Source organism: Myotis myotis, unplaced genomic scaffold, assembly GCF_014108235.1.
Source record: "Myotis myotis isolate mMyoMyo1 unplaced genomic scaffold, mMyoMyo1.p scaffold_m19_p_5, whole genome shotgun sequence".
NCBI classification, from domain to species: domain Eukaryota; kingdom Metazoa; phylum Chordata; class Mammalia; order Chiroptera; family Vespertilionidae; genus Myotis; species Myotis myotis.
The window spans coordinates 46,368,826-46,388,586 of record NW_023416357.1 but is presented as its reverse complement, the minus strand read 5'-3'; the positions used below and the strand labels follow the sequence as shown (position 1 = coordinate 46,388,586).

At 37.5% G+C, this 19,761-nt stretch overlaps 1 protein-coding gene across 2 annotated transcripts in view; it reads left to right on the top strand.

The window, feature by feature from the left end:
• The window catches only part of EDIL3 (EGF like repeats and discoidin domains 3), a 409,273-nt gene that overhangs the window by 368,451 nt on the left and 21,061 nt on the right, over positions 1 to 19,761 (top strand). For both annotated transcript variants that reach the window (XM_036309338.1, XM_036309337.1), the window contains one exon: positions 15,043 to 15,198. In XM_036309338.1, coding sequence (XP_036165231.1) covers positions 15,043 to 15,198 — 156 coding nt within the window. The remainder of the gene's footprint in view (positions 1 to 15,042; positions 15,199 to 19,761) is intronic.

Below are 19,761 nucleotides of genomic sequence, written 5' to 3'. Positions count from 1 at the left end.
GTTTGAATCTAGGGACCTGTACCCCATCCTGCATTCCTGACAGAGCATTAAAGCCATTCTCACTAACTTTAATCTTTTCTTGTCAATGTTTATATGTACTGCACAATACTGCCAAATTCACAGTGCCATGGAGTATAAACAAAGTCTTAATACACCACCTTAAAACTGCTTTCTTGGGGAAATCTTGTTCTTCACTTAAAAGGTGCTTTAGATATTTGCACATCACTTTTCCTTCTATTTATCTATGGCAAAAAGCTCACTCTGTTAGATTTTAGAAACAAACTCCAACCTGTGTTCCTGACCGAATCGCTCTCCACTTTCTCTGTCTACCTATTTAATTAGCATGTGACTGGATGCCACCTATGTGCAGACCCTACAATAAACTTGGAAGCTGCAAAAATCACAAGCAGGCATGTGGCCTGCTGGCCAGAGTTTGACATGCTTGATCTAAAACATGATTAGAACATTCAAGGAACTCAAAGTCTCCTAGGGGACAGACACTCAGATTACTAGGGACATAATGCTATAATGGAGGGATATGCTAAAGAGAGCACAGATTGACAATTGAGAAAAAAGGCTTAAAGCCCTTTACATTGGAGTTTTAGATAAATATAAAATATAGATGTATTAATTTTGATATATGGATTGACATATTAATTTTGGTCCCATTCAGTAATGAAAAATAAAATTTGTTGAGCATCTAATTCTATCTTGCAATATAAGAAAAGCCAGGTGCAGAGGGTGGTAGAGAATGTTGGGAAGGCAATAAATATATTTCAATTATTTTCATTAAGTTTTGTTACTCTTGCCCTAACCGGTTTGGCTCAGTGGATAGAGCGTCGGCTTATGGACTAAAGGGTCCCAGGTTTGATTCCGGTCAAGGGCATGTGCCTAGGTTGCAGGCACATCCCCAGTAGAGGGTGTGCAGGAGGCAGCTGATCGATGTTTCTCTCTCATCGATGTTTCTAATTCTCTATCCCTCTCCCTTCCTCTCTGTAAAAAATCAACAAAATATATATTTAAAAAAGTTTTGTTACTCTTATGCATGGTTTTAAAAAATCTTTAAGTTGCACAGGTTAGATTTTGTTTTTGTAACACTTATAATAAGAAAATGATAACATTTATAGGAGACAATATTATTATATTTAGCTTCCTTACCTGTCTATCATTATGAAAACTTAGTTTTATAATATTATTTATGAAATATTACAGATTTCATTGTTATTATGTGTTTACATGATTCTGCCATAGTTATTTTATGCCAAAGGCAGCAAAAATGCAGATATACGAAAACAAATTATACAAAATAAATTCAGCTAACAGGAAAAAAGTCATTCTTTAAAATGAATGGCTCAATGTTAGTGGTATAGCTATAATAATAAAAAGAAGTTATGTGAAATGCTGAAAAATAAGATAGAGCTTAGATTTTAAGTACTTAAGTACTCTTGCTTTTGTTAGGCATAGAGTTACAATATTGTGGGCAAGCAAAATTTCTTTAAAAACAATTCAGAAATGGTCTAATTATGTTATTTTTTATTGTAAGATTTAATGTGTTTTGGGGTGATATTTCAAAGCTAAATATACAGTGTTGTGGATGAAAAGGGGACACATGCTAACCTGACTAGTTCAGGAAAGGCCTGCATGGTGGCCTTGCAAATTCTGAGACCAAAAGTAACCACAAAGGATGGTCTGAAATGAAAACTTTTTCATTAAGAATCAATCTATGGTGTGTAGTCATGTCCTAGGATGGTATCATCCCTAATAAAGATCAACTCTGATCTTAACTGCATCTATTGTCCTTTTGCATCTATAACATACCTGTGGAATGTCAGGGTAACTTGTAAATTCCCTTTTCCTGGACCCCTCAGGGAACAACCAATGAGCCAGGGAGAGACCACAGATTCCCTCATTGTTATTCTTATCATGTTCATTGATGACTGTTTACTATCCTGTACTCACCTATATAAAAGAAGCATGTGTCTATCATTTTACTTTTTATCCAATCCCAGAGGTTATAACCCCTCCAACACACACACACACACACACACACACACACACACACACACACACACACTTTGCTTTCTACCACCTCCCCAATCGATTACTAATGGAATTCATTTAACCACTTATGTCTCCTCCTTTGATGGTATTTATAAAAATAGGTAAAAAACCACCATTCTCCAAAGCATTGTCTCAATGCGTTGTGATTCTGCTTCCTGTCAATTGTCAACAGTTTAGCTCAAATAAACTCACAAAAATTCTTTACAGGTTTGAATTTTTGTTACATCAACACTGTCCATTACTGGAGAAAATTAGGTATCTTTTTTTTTTAATAAACCTTTATTGTTGAATGTATTACATATGTTCCTTTTTTTTCTTACCTCCTGTTACTATTAGAAATAGAATTCTTGCAATGTCACAAGAAAAGGAATTTTCTGAGACTTGCAGGGGAGAATGAATGATATTTATTTGTGTGGGTCTCCAAGGTCCCATCTCTCTCAGTCCTTCCATGGAAAAAGTCTAATCTTGCCTCCCACAGTACCAGAATTAAAGTCACTACCTAGAGTTCCCACTCTGTACTAAAGCACAGTCCAGTCCAACATCTGGCTAGGTTAGCTTGTCTTCCCAGCTACAGGTCATTGCGTGTGGGGTCCACATGGCAGGCTAGTGAACTAGTGCACTAGTGCATGGGCAAGTGCAGGTCGTGGAGCAAGTGAGAAACAGGAGTACAAGAGCATGCAAGAGAGAGATAAGTCTTTGGGGATTATAACTGGGAATTTAACCAACTAACCCTTCAGGATTCCCTGCACTTGCAGTAGCTCTGCCCCTCTAACCAATGATCTTTTACAAAGGTTAGACTGACAGGCAAGCACCTTTCCTATGTCATGCTTACTTCACTGCACATGTGTCCATTTCCCCCATTGTTTGATTCCTCCCTCAGTGATCAACAGGGAATGGACTGGTGGGGAGTGTGAAGTCACGGCTTCCTTGTACAGCTGCCCAGATGACCATGCTTATATTGTCTGACCTCCCCTTTGCTTCCCTCCCATTATTAATATTAGCTAGCTAATTGTGATGACAGCAGTTTCATTGTAAAGAAATTTCTGAAGTTATATTTTTATTGTCATTCTATCTAATAATTTCTACATGATTTCTCTTTAAATCAGTATTTGAACTTTATTAAAATATATTTGGCTACCAGGATCCTTAAGTACTTCTAGTATCCCTATTTTCTGTTTGTGTCACTTGTGTTTTTGCAAATTATATTTAAAATATCAGCAGCTTTGTGTCTCAAGTTCCAGATGGGATATCAAAGACAGTTATTGCAAAGATGTTCAGCCATGGAAGGGTGTCTCATGAAATTTATTTAAATTCTGGTCAATAGTGGTGATTGCTGAAGCAAGAGGAGGGATAAATGGTGATGGAAAAACATAAAATAAAGAACAAAATAAAATAAATCTATAAGTGGTTCTTCAATGAAGTGAGCTCTAACTTAGGGAGTGTTTAAAATCTTGAATACATATGCAAAAAAATAATAAGCTTAATATAATGAGTTTGTTCCAAGTAATTTATTAATTCCATACCTAATTTAAAACTATGGTTTATGATCTATATTACAGTAATTGAAAATATAGTGCATGGACAGTTTTAGAGTTTAAGAGTGAGATTTTAAAAATATGAGATTGTTTAGAGCTGATTGCTCACAGGAATAGCTCATGTTCTGACACAAGTATATACAAAAATCCCTTCACTATAGTCACTTCTCCAAAGAAGGAAGGAATGAGCATCTTTATTGTTCACATAAAATCAAGAACAACGTTACATTATGAAAGTTACATATTGTATAAGCAAACCATAACATTATAACTTGTAGGTATATTCCTACTTTCGGCTCTATTATAGATAGACTAGAGGCCCGATGCATGAAATTCATGCAAGAGTAGGCCTTCCTTCCCCCAGCTGCTGGCAAAGGCTTCCCTCCGGCACCCGGAACCCGGGCTTGCTTCCCTCCTGCTGACGGCAGGCACTCAGACCCGGGCTTCCCTCCAGCCCCACCTTCATCCAGAAGGACGTCCAGAATGACATCTGGAATGATGTCCAGTCTAATTAGCATATTACCCTTTCATTATTATAGATAAAGGCCACATTGGACTGTAGAATTTAATTAAAAATGTTCATTAGATAGCATTCAGTTTTTATCAGCATCCAGCACCCATTTCATATTCTGCCACTTAATAAGCTCAAATGACCTTGGACATTATATTGAGGAAAATAAATGTAAATAAATGTAAATAAATATTGACATCTAAAGGAGAAGCTTGATGAGATTGGAGTTTCCTGTATACTACAGCTGCTCCTTATTTCCACTTGGGAACAAAACAAGTGGAAATTAGCATCAATAACAGTGGAAGAATATAGATAAGGTTTTTATGCCATAAATAAATTAATATAAATAAACAAAACATGCTGATTTTATGGATATTCAGTGAGGACATCTATAACCATGGCCTTTAAGGAAGCTCTCTCACTGACACTTACAATTTGTAGTGACGGAAGTATTGATGAGCTAGACAGCCCTTCCGGATCCATCCGAGCCTGACTTGACTTTCCTTCTGCAAATAAAATGCTGACAGTGTTACCATGCATTTGAATGGCAATAATTTCTATTCTTTTTCTAATATATATTCTGTGCTTTGGATAAAATATTTTCTTAAGTCACCCTTTAGGGCATTCCACTTTGTGTCAGTGGTTCTTAACCCTGTAATCCAAAGGCATTTATTTCTCTTCCTGCTGGGCCATCTCCCCTGCTTTCCCCTCCAGTCACTTCTGAACAACATGCTGACATGGGCTGTTTTTCAACTGTTGACAATGACAATGTCCCAAAGCAATTTGAAGTAGGTACCTCATGCCTGATTCCTCAGAGGCTATGGGTCCATGGCCCTTTCCACTTCCTTTTGTAAGGACGAAGAGAAAAAAGTGACACCTAGGTTTCTTTGCATGTTGTTTCTTTGTTGTTATGTTAGCCTAAAAATCAATCATCACAAAGTGTACACATATCCAGTTCAGACTAGAAAATCTAGAACTAAGGTTTACTTGGTCTAATGAAACTAAATGATGTATAGGACTCTATAGGTGATTTACAAATTCTGAGAATGGCAAAATTTTATATAAACATAAAATGTGCAGTTCCTCTGGCAAGCACGGTGCATAAAATTGCATTGTGTATCCTGTCAGCGTTCCTATTTTTCAAGGGTCTCTTAATATTTAAAATATGCAGTGTGCTTTGCCATTATGGCAGTGTACTTTGCTCTGTGGATGTTTTATTTTCAGAGTTCTTATGGTTTTTATTATTTGTCACAGAACAAGAAGACTTATGCAAATATACATATTGGCACACTATTTTTGTATAGATGTGTTGTGTTTGTACATGTCAGACTTTAAAATATATAATGGTGTACAAAATACAAATGTCCTTGGTAAAATTATATTAAGTAAAGTAGCTGTCAAAGATATATATTCAAACAGCTTTTCAAGTGAATAGTCAACCAAATTCTGAGTATTGGAATACATGAAAGTTTGTTCACCAGTTCGGTGACTCTTTAGCTTTATAAAAAATTCTGACATAATTTTTACCTAGGTTGTCCTCTCACTGTGCTATTAAAAAACACTAAATAACAAACTATTTCTATTTCTACTTATAGTTGTGTCATTTTTTTCTAAGTTACATGCAAGTCATTTACCAGTAATTTTCTTTGTTTTCTACTTCATTTGGGCTTTGGTACTGCTATAATAAATATTTGATAATATTTATTGGTTATCACCATGCTCTTTGATCAAAGACTTGTATTATGGCTCCATTAACCAATTAATAATGACCCTATCAATTTCAGACTAATTCAATTAGACTAAATCTGAATTCTTATTCATGAAATATGTCAAAGTTCCCAGCCAAATCAAAATCACACCCAAAAGGTACATAAAAGGTATGTTAATTCTGCTCTCCCAAGGTGATCTTATTTTTTATGAACTCAGTAGAAAGTCACTTTCAATGAATTAAAAAGAATAGTATCATTCTTTTCCTTACAAATTTTCTAAGTTTTATATATTTTTCCCAAACATATTTTACTCTTTCTAAAATAGAATTTGGAGAAATTGGGTAAGAACTTACCTGCTAGCTTGATGTCAAATTTAGTTAATTTTAGCTATAATGTTTGAAAATAATTTTTCAAACCAATTCAAAAAATTGGATTTATGCAGGATATTACAAAGATCTGTTCATTAAGAAAAGAACAGAAAATCAAATTATTTTCCCTTTATATGTCATGATTTAAGTGAATTAATCAATGTCAGGCAATAGATTTAGTCTTTAGAATCTTAATTTATTAACTCAGAATGTGTGCATACTTTTGGTTGTTTCTATTTTTTAAACATATTTGAGATGTAATGAAAAAATCTTGAGACATAGACTTTCATTTAGAACTATTTCACACATAGAGCTTTAATGAAACCTAGTTTGTTTTTTTAAATTTTTCCTTTGAACTACATTTGGAAAGTTCCTCTGGAGCCCAGAAAGGGAACCTGACTTTAAGTGTCCCTGTGCTGAGCTTACCTCCTTTTACCACATTCACCTGCTAAGTCGTGACTGCTGCAGCCTTTGATTCCTTCATATCGTCCATGAAGCATGTATTCAAATATATGTCAGACGATGACTTTCCAAGCTATCTGGACAGAGTCCTCTATAACTGCCGTGTGAGGATTCCAACCTCTGAACAGTGGTAACCAAGACCCAAAGTCTGCCCTGTGGCTTAGGGGGCCTGACAGTCACTTTCCCCCAGACAGAAACTGTGTGCTGCGACCGGTACTCTACCTCCCAGAGTCCCAGCCCACCCACTTCTCCATAATACAAACCTGGCAGAGTAGAATAGAATATATTTTGCCTCTATGTTAGATCACTGATTCACTCAATATGTGTTTATTGAAACAGCTTGTGTATGCCAGGTGCATGGTGAACAATGAAAACCAAGTTGCCTATCTCTATGATTTTGCACATGACAAGAGAATACTTTGGATTCTCTGTTATTAAGAAAATAAGTTATCCTTCCTATGTTAAGAGGAAAAACAGCAAGAGTAGGAGAGGCTTGTCCTTCAGACTAACTAAACTGTAGCACCTAAATATCTACTGATTCTTAGTAACAACGCTGGAGGCAGGGTTGATAGCTAAAGGTCAGAAAGGAAATTCTCACAACTGCCTAATAGATGTAAGAGGCAAAGGGGAACCCTTATGACTAGTGTGCTGGCAAACACCTGGACTGTTCTCTCTCTGTTCAACTTAAGGGAAAGAAAACAAGATGATGTGGGGCTTATATTTAAATATGCACCATCACAAAAAATAGACATCCTAAAGGTATGAAGAAAAATATAAAAATGGAAAACTGTCTACAGAAACAATAACTTACTATAATGTATATAAAGATAGTTTCTCTATGAGTTGAGCTAAATGTTGCAATGATGAGGAAGCTATCTTCTAATCTAATAAAAGAGAAACATGCAAATTGACTGCACCTTCACTATGCCCCAAGCCACTCCCACCAGCCAATCAGAGCGACTATATGCAAATTAACCCAACCAAGATGGTGGCCAGCAGCCACGGAGCTAGAGCAAGCAGGAGACTTGGTTGCCCTGGTGATGGCGGAAGCCAAGCTTCCCGTCTGCCTTGGCCGGCTGTGGCCTCCGCTAAAGGCAACAAAGTTTCAATTATAGAAGATAAATAAATCCCAGATACCTGCTTCCAGCCAGCCTCCACTGGGAGCTTGGGTGGCTGGGGGCTGTGGCCAGCCTGTAAACAGCCATCAGCCCCTCACCCAGGATGGCCACACCCTCAAGGGGTGAGGGTCCCCACTGGGGGACTTGGCCAGCCTGCAAACAGCCATCAGCCCCTCACCCAGGATGGCCACACCCTCAAGGGGTGAGGGTCCCCACTGGGGGACTTGGCCAGCCTGCAAACGGCCCTCAGCCCCTCACCCAGGCTGGCCAGGCACCCCAGCAGGGACCCCCACCCTGAAGGGGGTGTGGCCAGTCTGAAAACAGCCCTCAGCCCCTCACCCAGGCAGGCCAGGAACCCCAGCGGAACCCCCACCCTGACCCGGGACACCCTTCAGGGCAAACCAGCCAGCCCCCACCCATGCACTAGGCATATAATAAAAGGGTAATGTGCAAATTGACCCTAACAGCAGAATGACTGGGAATGACTGGTCACTATGACACACACTGACCACCAGGGGGCAAAGGCTCAATGCAGGTGCTGCCCCCTGGTGGTCAGTGTGCACCCACAGGGGGAGCTCTGCTCAGCCACAAGCCAGGCTGATGGCTGTCAGCACAGCAGTGATGGCAGGAGCCTCTCCCACCTCCTCAGCAGTGCTAAGGATGTCCGACTGCAGCTTAGGCCTGGTCCCCACTGGCAAGTGGACATCTCCTGAGGGCACCTGGGCTGCCAGAGGGATGCCTGACTGCCAGCTTAGGCCTGATCCCCAGATGAGCGGGCCTAAGCCAGCAGGTGGACATCCCCCAAGGTGTCCCAGACTGCAAGAGGGCACAGGCAGAGGCATCAGGCTTGGGCAGGGGACCCCCATCTCCCTCTGATCGCCGGATCAGACCCCCATGCAGGCTTAACGCCTCTCGCCAAGGCAACAGGCCTGGGCAGGGAACCCCCAGAACCCTCTGATTTCCAGCTCTGCCCCTGCCCTGGCCTGATGCCTCTGGCCCAGGCATCAGGCCTGGGAAGGGGACCCCCAGACCCCTCCGACTGCCGGCTCCACCCCCGCCCAGGCCTGATGCCTCAGCCAGAGGTCTCGACCCCCATCACCCTGCAATAGCCAAATTGGTCCTTTGCACAGGCCTGATGCCTCTGCCAGTGTGTCAGGCCTGGACAGGGGACTCCCATCTCTCCCTGATCACTGGCTTCTGGGGCCTCTGGGGCAGGCCTGCGGCCCAGGATGGTGGCTCTCACTGGCAGCTGCGCTGCCCCGCCCTGCCTGTAGTATGCAAATTAGCCACCATCTTTGTTGGCAGTTAATTTGCATATCACACTGATTAGCCCATGGGAGGCGTAGCGAATGTATGGTCAATTACCATGTTTGTCTATTATTAGATAAGATATAACATACAGTAAGTGAAAAAACACAAATTACAAAACTACATTATATTGTGAATTTGTTGAATGAACACATATGGGAAGAGCAAATGTCTAATATGAATATCAAGATGTCAATTAGACTCTGGGTAGTAGAAGTATAGGTTATTTTATCTGGATTTCTTATATCTCTGCATCACCTGGAATTTCTACAATGAATGTTTATTACATTTATGTTTCTATAATGAATCTATTTTTCATATCCTTTGACCAAATAATCTTAATTCCATTAATTTAGCCTATGCAAGTGAGATAGGTGACCAAATGAAAGGACTATTATCTCATGAAACTATTGATTTTAAAAGAAAATAAATTAAGGGTACAGGGAGAGGTAAATATTTTACAGTAAATAAATGATTGTGGTAAATCCTTAAAACAGCTTGTTAGGACAAAAATATCTTAAAAGTAGTTTACTGATATAGAGAATTACCAGTGAAATATTATGAAAAAGAAGAATAAACTAATTAACCTACAAATATGGAATAAAAGTGCAATCAACACCTGGTAACCAAAATTGTTCAAATGCCAAGTTCAACAAGTTTGTCTAAAAAAAAAAAAATCCATGTTTATGGGGGAGTGAAAAACATTGATTATATTTGCTAGTTAGGTAGAGGTTTTTAAAATATTTCTTCTTAGTATTTCTCAGTATTTTTCATATCATGTATTACTTTTATAATGAGAAATATTATTACAAAGTATGAAATATTAATAATTATTATGCTATCTCCCAATCTTAGTTAAAATATGCAGTTGAACTACATGTATAAGTGAACTTTGGAAAAGTTAATAGTTATGAAGTGACAACAATCATGGGGAGCAGCTCAGTTGACATATGGCGCTGTTCATGTTATAATTGCAGGTAATTGTTAAGTAAAGAATAATCTCAATTTTGAATTGAGGGCAGATGATGCCTGGATATTTGGAATGTCTACAATATGCCAGGTGTCCTACAAAACACACTCCTGGGTGATCACCTGGGCTGGGAAAGCTTGTTTATGACACTATACACATGTTATAATGGTTTCACATGTAAAAGCCACATTGCAAAACATCAGTAAAACTGTAAATTCCCTCTGTCCTTTGAAAGGTTATTTTATGGTATCTTTTTTCTTTTGTAAAAGTGGTCATAGTTTTAAAATTCCATAGGGAAAAAGCAATTGCTATTGTAAAAGTTTTAAAATATTACTGGAATTTAAAACTTTTTTAGAAAGGGAGGAATGCAAATCATGAGTGTTAGAATGAGTGGATTTATCAGGCCTCATATAATATTTTAAGGTTCTGAACCCATAACCTTAGAGTTACTAAAGCATATCGGATAAGGAGTTGGAAAATAGTTCACAATAAGTTGATGACATTAACTACTGAAAATATGGACTGAAAGCATAACCAACACCTGATAACTAACAATATTGTTCAAATGCCAAATTCAATTAATTATGTGCTTTAACATAGCTAGGATTATATACAATTGTTTCATGTAATGTTGAGGTGAAAATTCTTTGTTTAAACCAAAATGTTACCTAAATATTTTACCCATAATTCTATTTTAAATACTACATTATCCTCTTAGATTCAAAGTTATTTCTATTTAATGAGTTAATTTTGCAAATCTCCATGAAGTTATAAAATATATAATCCAAAATAATTGATGCAACCTAAAAGCAAAAACTAGAGCATTTTAGATGCAGCTGGCTGGCATATTTCTGTGATAAATCTCTTTGGCCTTTTTCTTCACTCTCTACACACTTATTGATCTGTAGCACTTTTCATTTTCATCACCCTTTAGAAACAGCTCCATGAAAATCATGACTTTCCTAGTCTTCCCTATCTTCTTCCAGGGAGCCATCTGTCAGGGTGTTATGCAGTTATTTGAAATGTAGCTTATCTTGACCTTTTTCAAATAAATGCTCTTAGTTATTCTACACTGTTTTTCTAAGTTAGACTCTCCAAATATGCTTTGCTAGGAAATTACAGGACGTTTTACAATAAAAAAAAGTTATATTCCTACATAATCCTCTTGCAATACTCATATATCATCTGAGCTTCTCTATGTATCTATTCTCTCATTTTTCCACACTTACAATTAAAAGAAAAAAATCGCTATAATGTATAATATAATTTTCTCTTCTAATATTATTTCGGAGCCATTCCCTATTGTAATATAATCAATATTCAAGTGGGGGTGCACAACATTCCATACAATTAATTATATTATGTTTAGCTAAGCATTTTATACATGAATGGGAATTTCAGTTGATTCAAATTTTCTCTACTTTAAGTAAAAATAAAACAACTGTCTTTGTATATATCCTGAGAAGGTGACCAAAATATACTACAATCCAGAAGTTGCTCTTAGGACAATCTGGCCACCAGTTTTTCTATTTCTGTATTTATGCTTCTAATAAGTTGTTCAAAAACTCATACTAGATTCTTTCCTCAGATTTATTTGCTGTTTGTTATCAAAGCCTTATATTGCTCTGACTATATTCTATATATTATTTTACACACTTAATACATATTAACTCATCAAATCCACATAAATCCTGTGGACTATTATCTTCATTTTTCAGATGAAGAAACTGAGATGCAGAGAGGTAAGGTAACCTGCCCAGGGGCAGATAGCTAGGAAGGGCAGAGTGGATTGGGAAGCAGACCACCGCTCCACTAGTATGTGCTGCCTCTCACAATCACATTCCTGAAGATCAGAGGCAGTTTTAACCAGTTGCCTTCCCACTAAAAATTGGTTGTTACCACCATGACATTGTGTTTCCTTGACCAGTAATATAATCCCGGGTGGAGAAACGAGAGAAAGGCCATTAGCATTGTCTGTTATGTGACATTGTGGCACCGTTAGCCATAGGTTGATTCTTGTCCATGGAACATGTTTAGGAAGTAGTTCTCTCTCGATCCAGCAAAACCTTTATTGAGGAACCATTACTTACAAGGCATATTTAATACAGATCCAGATAGGAAGTGCAGTGCACCAAAGCCACAAGTCTACCCATGTGCCAGCTCAGAGCCCTAAATAACCTGCTCTACTTGAGCCAAACCTTGAGAGGTGAGGGTTTGAAATAGCAGAAGGCACTTTGTCCAACACGTTTGCAGTACAACTTTAACTCAGAAGATCTGCAAGAGCGCAGAGTGGTCCTGGGCTCGGGGTAAGCACCGGTCCAGAGGAACGGGCTTTTCTGGGATGCTCCTGCGTGCTGAGCATGAGGGTGATATGTGCATGAGCCTGTCTCAGAGTGAGATCTGAATATGCCCTGTTGCAGCAACCTCATGACATGTGTGGGGTGCTGATTATTTTTATAGTGAAAAGGGGTTTGCTTAAGCCTGATACTCTAAGGTAAATGTAACAAATTTTAGGACAAGATCCAACTTGAAACAGATTGGTGACTATTTAAGTCAAGAAGTTGACTTAACTGCAAAAGAAAAAAAAAAAGAAAAACATTCCTAAATTTAAAAAAAAAAAAAACTGGAGAAGGGGAGCAGTTACAGCAGGAGAAAACCCTATCTGTTAGAAAGAGCCAAGACATACAACGGAAAGAGAAAACATCTCCCCGCAGGAAGCCCCGCTGACTCTAAGAAACGCTACAGAAAAAGAGATGCTATAAGTCTCCTCACTGTGTCATGTCAGCTAACGACTATATAGGAAGTTTAGGGAGTGAGGAATCTCACCCTGGAGGTGTTCATGTTCTTGGAGGCAGTTTGAGTTCTTGTGTGTTTATAGCCTTGACGGCAAACATTGACTCAGAGCGCTGTAAGAGAGACAGAGAGAGTGTGAATGAATGTGTGTGTGTTTCCATTTATTGAGTGTTAGCAGCATCAAGTACACTTTGAAGACCAGCAGCTATGTCTACATGTCTCAGCACAATTAGATTTGGAATTAGGACAAAAGCAATCCATATTTTTAAGCTCCAACAGCTGAAGAACAGAGTGGAAATTCGTGTTAGAAAACAGGGCTGCTATCCCAGTATTGTAAAGCCAGGATTGTTTTTGTCTAGGGCTTAGAGTTTCTGTAAATTTGATGAGTGTGATGAGAAAGCTTTGAGATGCCTCAGAAATTCCTGAAATAGTCACAGAGAATGGGAAAAGATCATGGACTGAGAATCTCTATGTATGGCGGGACTTTGAATGAGAAAGACATGGATTTGACTCTGGGATCCTTCATTTACTCACTGTTTATCTTTGACTCAAGTTATGTTAGACATCTATTCCCTCATCCCTAAAGTGAAGAGAATACCCCATCGTACAGGGTTGCTGAGGGGGCTCAATGAACACATACAAGAAAGCACTTAGTATAGTGTGAGGCAAAGCAGTTTCCTTCCCATTTTACCACAGTTTTGCCACCCTGCATTGCTAGGATGCACAAGGTTTTTAATACATGCTTGGAAAATAGCAAAAATAGAGCACAGTATTTTGTAGTTTTTGTTAAACTTTCTAACGTATTTTAATAAATCATTAAAGCTCAATGTGAGCCTTGTGTTTTTAATTAAAGAATGTTTTAAAAAGCAAATAAAAGTTTATATGAATTTTTAGGAAAATGGTTCTAGGCTGTGAAACATTGGGAACTTTGTTCATATTTTTATTTGATGAGCATGTATGTCATTAAATATGCTCTATTCAATGCATTCTCCTAGCCCTCTCTTCTCATTCATGACCTGTATCTGACCCATGACTATCTATTTGTGGCTATGAACATCTCAGGATGGAGAATCTGAAATAGAAACAAAAGGACATAGTGGTTGAAAGCAACCAAGGTCACACATGGGATCATGACAGTTAAAGATGATAAGATCAAGGATGTAACAGGGCACTTAGTCATAGGATGTAGGAGGAAGTAGGTGGCTATTGTAAGAGGAGAAAGGAAGTCATAGATCAAGAAATATTAAGGAACAAAAAGTAAAGGTCTTATAAGAATTGTCCACATGGAAACAAATTGTTCCTTTTTTATTTAATGAGCATTACATGATGTAAGAAAAGATGCATGAATTAGGAAATGAAGAGGGAGAATGCTAAATTATTCAATGTTATGTATCCTTTGATAAAAATCATCCCTATCTTTTGTATTTCAGTTTGATGAATTTAATGCTTACTGAACCACCATAGGTATTTAATTATATATATTTGTCCTTTAAGTATATATTTTACAGGAACAAACACATCATAAACACAGATTCCAAAAGTCATGGATGTATATTTTAATCACCTTTCATCTTTGAACAATACTTGACTTTCTCCTCAATATTTTCAGGATTGTAGTTTTCTGAAAGGGGATTTTCATTAGACAATGATTACTATTAATTTGTTATATATTAATTTGTTATATATTAATGAACTGATGAACTGATTAAAATTCATGGAAACAGGATTGACATTTTATTTAATGTTTAATTTTGAAACTCTAAGACAATTTTTGTTTCTGATGTGTACATAGCAACTTTATTATTATGAATTTATCAGTAAAGTCAGGAAATTGAATTATAATACAATTTCTGGGAGATAATGACCAGCCTCAAGAAGGTCAAGCTTGCCAGTTTGGAACTGTCTGAGTTACACAAAACTGCACAGCTGGATGAATCAGTTTAATATAAAATTGATTGTTATACTGAAATGACCATCTTTTTATTTTAAAATGGTCAAAGTGGTTGATCAAGTTTTAAACTGTTTACCCCAGTGGCAAATCCAAATTATAAGCCATTAATAAACATAGTCATTAGTTTCAAATTACATATAATCAATGGAATTTTGCCTTTAGCATATATGTTTCTTAATCTCCTGAGTTCAAGAGACTTGCAAATGTAAAATGGACTCTATTGTGGCATTTAAATTATGTCTTTTCCTTTTTTTAGGTAGATCTTCTTGTCCCTACCAAAGTGACTGGCATCATTACACAAGGAGCTAAAGATTTTGGTCATGTACAGTTCGTAGGCTCCTACAAACTAGCTTACAGCAATGATGGAGAGCACTGGACTGTATACCAGGATGAAAAACAAAGAAAAGATAAGGTAAGTCATCCATGTGGTTTATAATATGCTGAGGTGGAGGATCAAATTGTATCCCAGTTTGATTGAATGAACTGCTTATATATAATATATATGCAATGAAAATAATGGCCACATGCATTGAAAAATGTATGTTAGATAAAAAGCTTTAAAGAATAGCACTGTAAAGGAGTTTATAGTCAAATATGGTAATAGTGCAACCTGTAGAAAAACAAATTACTTTACTAATAGCAATATCTATATTATCAATTACCTAATATCCAACTAAGTAAGATTCAGCTTATATTTTATAAACATAATAGAAACTTAACTAATTTATCGTAAAGCACATGTAAATATTGTTCCAACACATGATGCTATTATTTTCATTATTAAACTGCATTACTGGTATTAGAAAAATGTTCTTTGAAGAAAAATATTTCAAACATTAACTAAAATATTTTTAAATGTGTTTTATTAATTATGTTGACAATTAGGAATTTTAGAAATATACAAATTTCAACTCCTGTACTAGTTCATCAAAATTAAAATATAGGACATTCCTCTGCTCAACTTCCTAAATTGAATTTTGATTCATATATTTGTTTAATTTTTGACCTGTATAATTTATTTTAATATTACAATAACAGATACATATTAATGCACCATACAATTCTATCCCATATAATTTCTAATTGTTTTTCTAAAAGTTGTTACCATTTTGAACAACTTTTTCTGGTATCTACTGGTCTGGATTTTTATGGACCCTGGAGAATGGACATGCTCTGGGGTAATAGCAATAATTAGTTGAGTCAAATATTAAAATATGGCCTCAGCTGGACTAATGAAATTGAAATTAATTCATTGCTTGGAGCCTTTTTGCAAATAACTCTAGCTTTCTGAGAACATCAACAGAAACAAAATATCTTTGTTTAAGGATCTGGGTGAACATATAAAACAATTTTATACACATTAAGTATTTCTGAGTTAATAATGATTTTTTTTCATTTTATATAATAGCTCTTCCTGCTATTGTGTTATTAGCCAATAGAGACTTGAGAATATCTTTTTTCTTCAAGTATTCTGGCAGAACACTTATAAATTTTTCTAGAAATTCTAATCCTGCAATGGCTATTTAAGCGAGTCAACAGAGTCTGAATTCAGTTCACACAAACTCTGTTTTAGAGGACCATGTTTTAGGTTAGGTAGGAAAGCCACATCTATTTACCTTTTAACATCTTAGAGCAAACTCACTTAGCTTCTTGATACATTCATTGAATATCTCAGAACACACACATTTTGCCATCTAAGAAACTGTTGTACCTTGCAATGTCACAATTTAATTGGCAGCACTTATTATTTTCTAGAATATAAAATAATGCCATGTTTTATAAATAGTGGTATCTTAGATTGAATTAATATTGGGTATTTTGTAAAACTCTGTTCAAATTTATTTTTGAGCTGTAGACAAATATCTGCCACCATTTATTGCAAGTAATGATTTCATTTCCTGTCTTTCACATTTTACAGTAGGCAGTCTGATGCATAGAAAATATTTATGTTCCATAAGGTGAAGATTTATAAACTTCATAAATTATACAACTCTTGAAATTAATTTTAAAGTAGATAAGTATTTTCATCCATAACCCATGTCTAAAAAGTACATTTATAATAAGTAGAAAGCACATTTATAATAGTGAAATCATTATATAGGATGATTTGGGAAGAGGTATAAAGAAAAATATGGTGAAACCACTGTGGTGTGAAATACTTGTCTGCATTTACATTAAGCATGTGATTTAATGATTATATGTGAATAATTTAAAATTTTTTCCTTAATAGACTAGAAAATTTCATATTAACACATTTTACTTCATTATCTTAGTCTGAAATATATGTAAAACTTTTGTGCTATGTTGGCCAAGTTACTTGATAGTGTTGTTCAGGTGTTCCAGATCTTTACTGATTTTTTATCTACTTATACTCTCAATTACGGAGAGAACAATGTGAAAATCTCCAACTATAATTGAGAATGTCTCCTTGCAGTTATAGCAGTGTTTGCTTGATGTATTTTGAAGCTCTGTTAAAAGATGCATGAGTAGCTGAAACCGGTTTGGCTCAGTGGATAGAGCGTCGGCCTGTGGACTGAAAGGTCCCAGGTTCGATTCCGGTCAAGGGCATGTACCTGGGTTGCGGGCACATCCCCAGTAGGGGGTGTGCAGGAGGCAGCTGATCGATGTTTCTCTCTCATCGATGTTTCTAACTGTCTCTCTCTCTCCCTTCCTCTCTGTAAAAAATCAATAAAATATAAAAAAAAAAAAGATGCATGAGTAGTTAGAATTGTAATGTTCTCTTGCTCAAATAACTCCTTTATCATTAGAAAATGACCTTCTTTATCTGGATAATATGTTTTACTCTGAAATCTACTTTATGGGTATTGATAGAGGTACTTCAGCTTTCTTTTGATTAGTAATATGTTGATATATGTTTTCCCCATCCTTTACTTTCAGCCTTTCAGCCTAATTGTACATTGTATTGGAAATGCATTTCTACTGTGCAGCATATACCTGGGTCTCCTTTTTTAAATCCAACTATCTCTGCTTTTTACTGGGGTATTTATATTTGAAATGAGTATTGATGTAATTGGGTTCACATCCGTCATCTTACTATTTATTTTCTACTTGTCACATGTTTTCTTCATTTTGTTCTATTTTCCTACCTTCTTTGGATTAATCGAATGTTTAATGTTTTCTTTGTCGACTTATTTTCTATAACTTTTTTTTGTTTTAGTGATAGTATCCATTTTAAACTTATCAATCCTACCTTCAAATTAATATAAAGCCTCAGAAACTTACCTCCATAAGCATAAGTAAAATAGATTATAACTTTAAATTCATGTACTTAGGAGCTGCATTTATTATAAGACATGATTTTGATTTTGACATTTCCAAAATAAGTCTTATTTTAAAAAATAAATAGGCTCCCATTAGGCAAGTTAGAAAATTATAAGTGCATACTGACACAGTCAGTGGAAAAGGTCTAAACCAGAATTCTCATATGAGACAATGTTACAGTGTCATCTATCCAATGTCAAAATTTCTGAAAAAATTAAACCACTTCAATATTATAAACAGGACAATTAGCTAAACTCAGCTAATGTAACTTGTAGTTTTGAAATCAAATTTAGCCAATTTGTTTATAATATTATAATTCAAAACAATGAAGAAAAGACTTAGATAAGTTTACTATGTATTACTGACAAAACTAACACCAATCCTATATAATAAAGAGGTAATATGCAAATTGACCCTCACAGCCTCATGTCACAAGATGGCCTGCAGGGGAGGGCAGATAAGGGGGAGCAGGTCTGCAGGGAAGGGCAGTTGGGGGTGATTGGGCTGGCAGGGGAAGGGCAGTTGGGGGAAATTGGGCCAGCAGGAGAGCAGTTTGATGTCAATTATGCCGGCAGGGGAGTGGTTAGGTGTCAATCAGGCCAGTAGGGGAGCAGTTAGGGGGCTATCAGGCTGGCAGGCAGAGTGGTTAAGGGCAGTCAGGCAGCTAGGAAGGCGAGTGGCTAGGAGCCAGCAGTCCTGGATTATGAGAGGGATATCCGACTGCCGGTTTAGGCCCGATCCCTATGGGATGGGGCCTAAATTGGCTGTCAGACACCCCCCAAGGGGTCCCAGATTGGAGAGGGTGCAGGCTGGGCTGAGGGACACCCTCCCTCCCCCCCGCCTCCCCCTAGTGCATGAATTTTGTACACCAGGCCTCTACTAAACTATAAAAAAGAATGCAGCACTTACTATTATAATAAAGAAATACATTATGTATAAGAAAAAACTTCAGGAAATAAACAGCTCCATTCCCACAGATAAGGGAATTTTATAAAATAAATGAGAAAATGTATTGCATAAGTTTTTTGAACATTTGTGAATATATGTATTTATCTCTTATATATCAAAATTACGATTTTGCTTTCTTATTTTCATTACAATTATTACTAGGAATCTGTACTAATAAAAGGGTAATATGCTAATTAGACTGGATAGACTGGACATCTTCCAGACGTCCTTCTGGATGTCTTTCTGGATGTCCTTCTGGACAAAGCCTCAGTGGCGGCGAAGGCAGAGGGCTGGCGACAAAGGAAAGGTGGCAGTGCAGGAGAGGCAGCGGCGTGGGCTGGCACCATGGCTCCTTTCGCAGAAGTGGTGCAGGAGAGGCCTTGGCATGGGTTGGTCCAGCGCCACGGCCCCTTCTGCAGAGGCAACGCAGGAGTGGGGGCTGAGCAGTCCCGGTCCCCGTGCTGCCCCTCCCGCAGAGGCAGCGGCACAGGCCCGGTCCCAGTGTCACACTTCTGCAGAGGCTGGACGGGATGCGACCTGCTGTGCCTCAACCTCCCACAGTCCCTCCCACAGCTGGCCTGGCCCCAGTTGCCCCCACCCACCAGTGGTCAGGGGGTTGGGCCAGTGCTAAGAAGCCAGGACTGAGGGCCGGGAGGTCCAAGGGCCAGCAGCTGTGGCAGCCAGCAGTGGCAACAGCAGTAGAGTGATGGGGGTGGCGACTTCCCCTGATCGGCTCTGTCGCCTC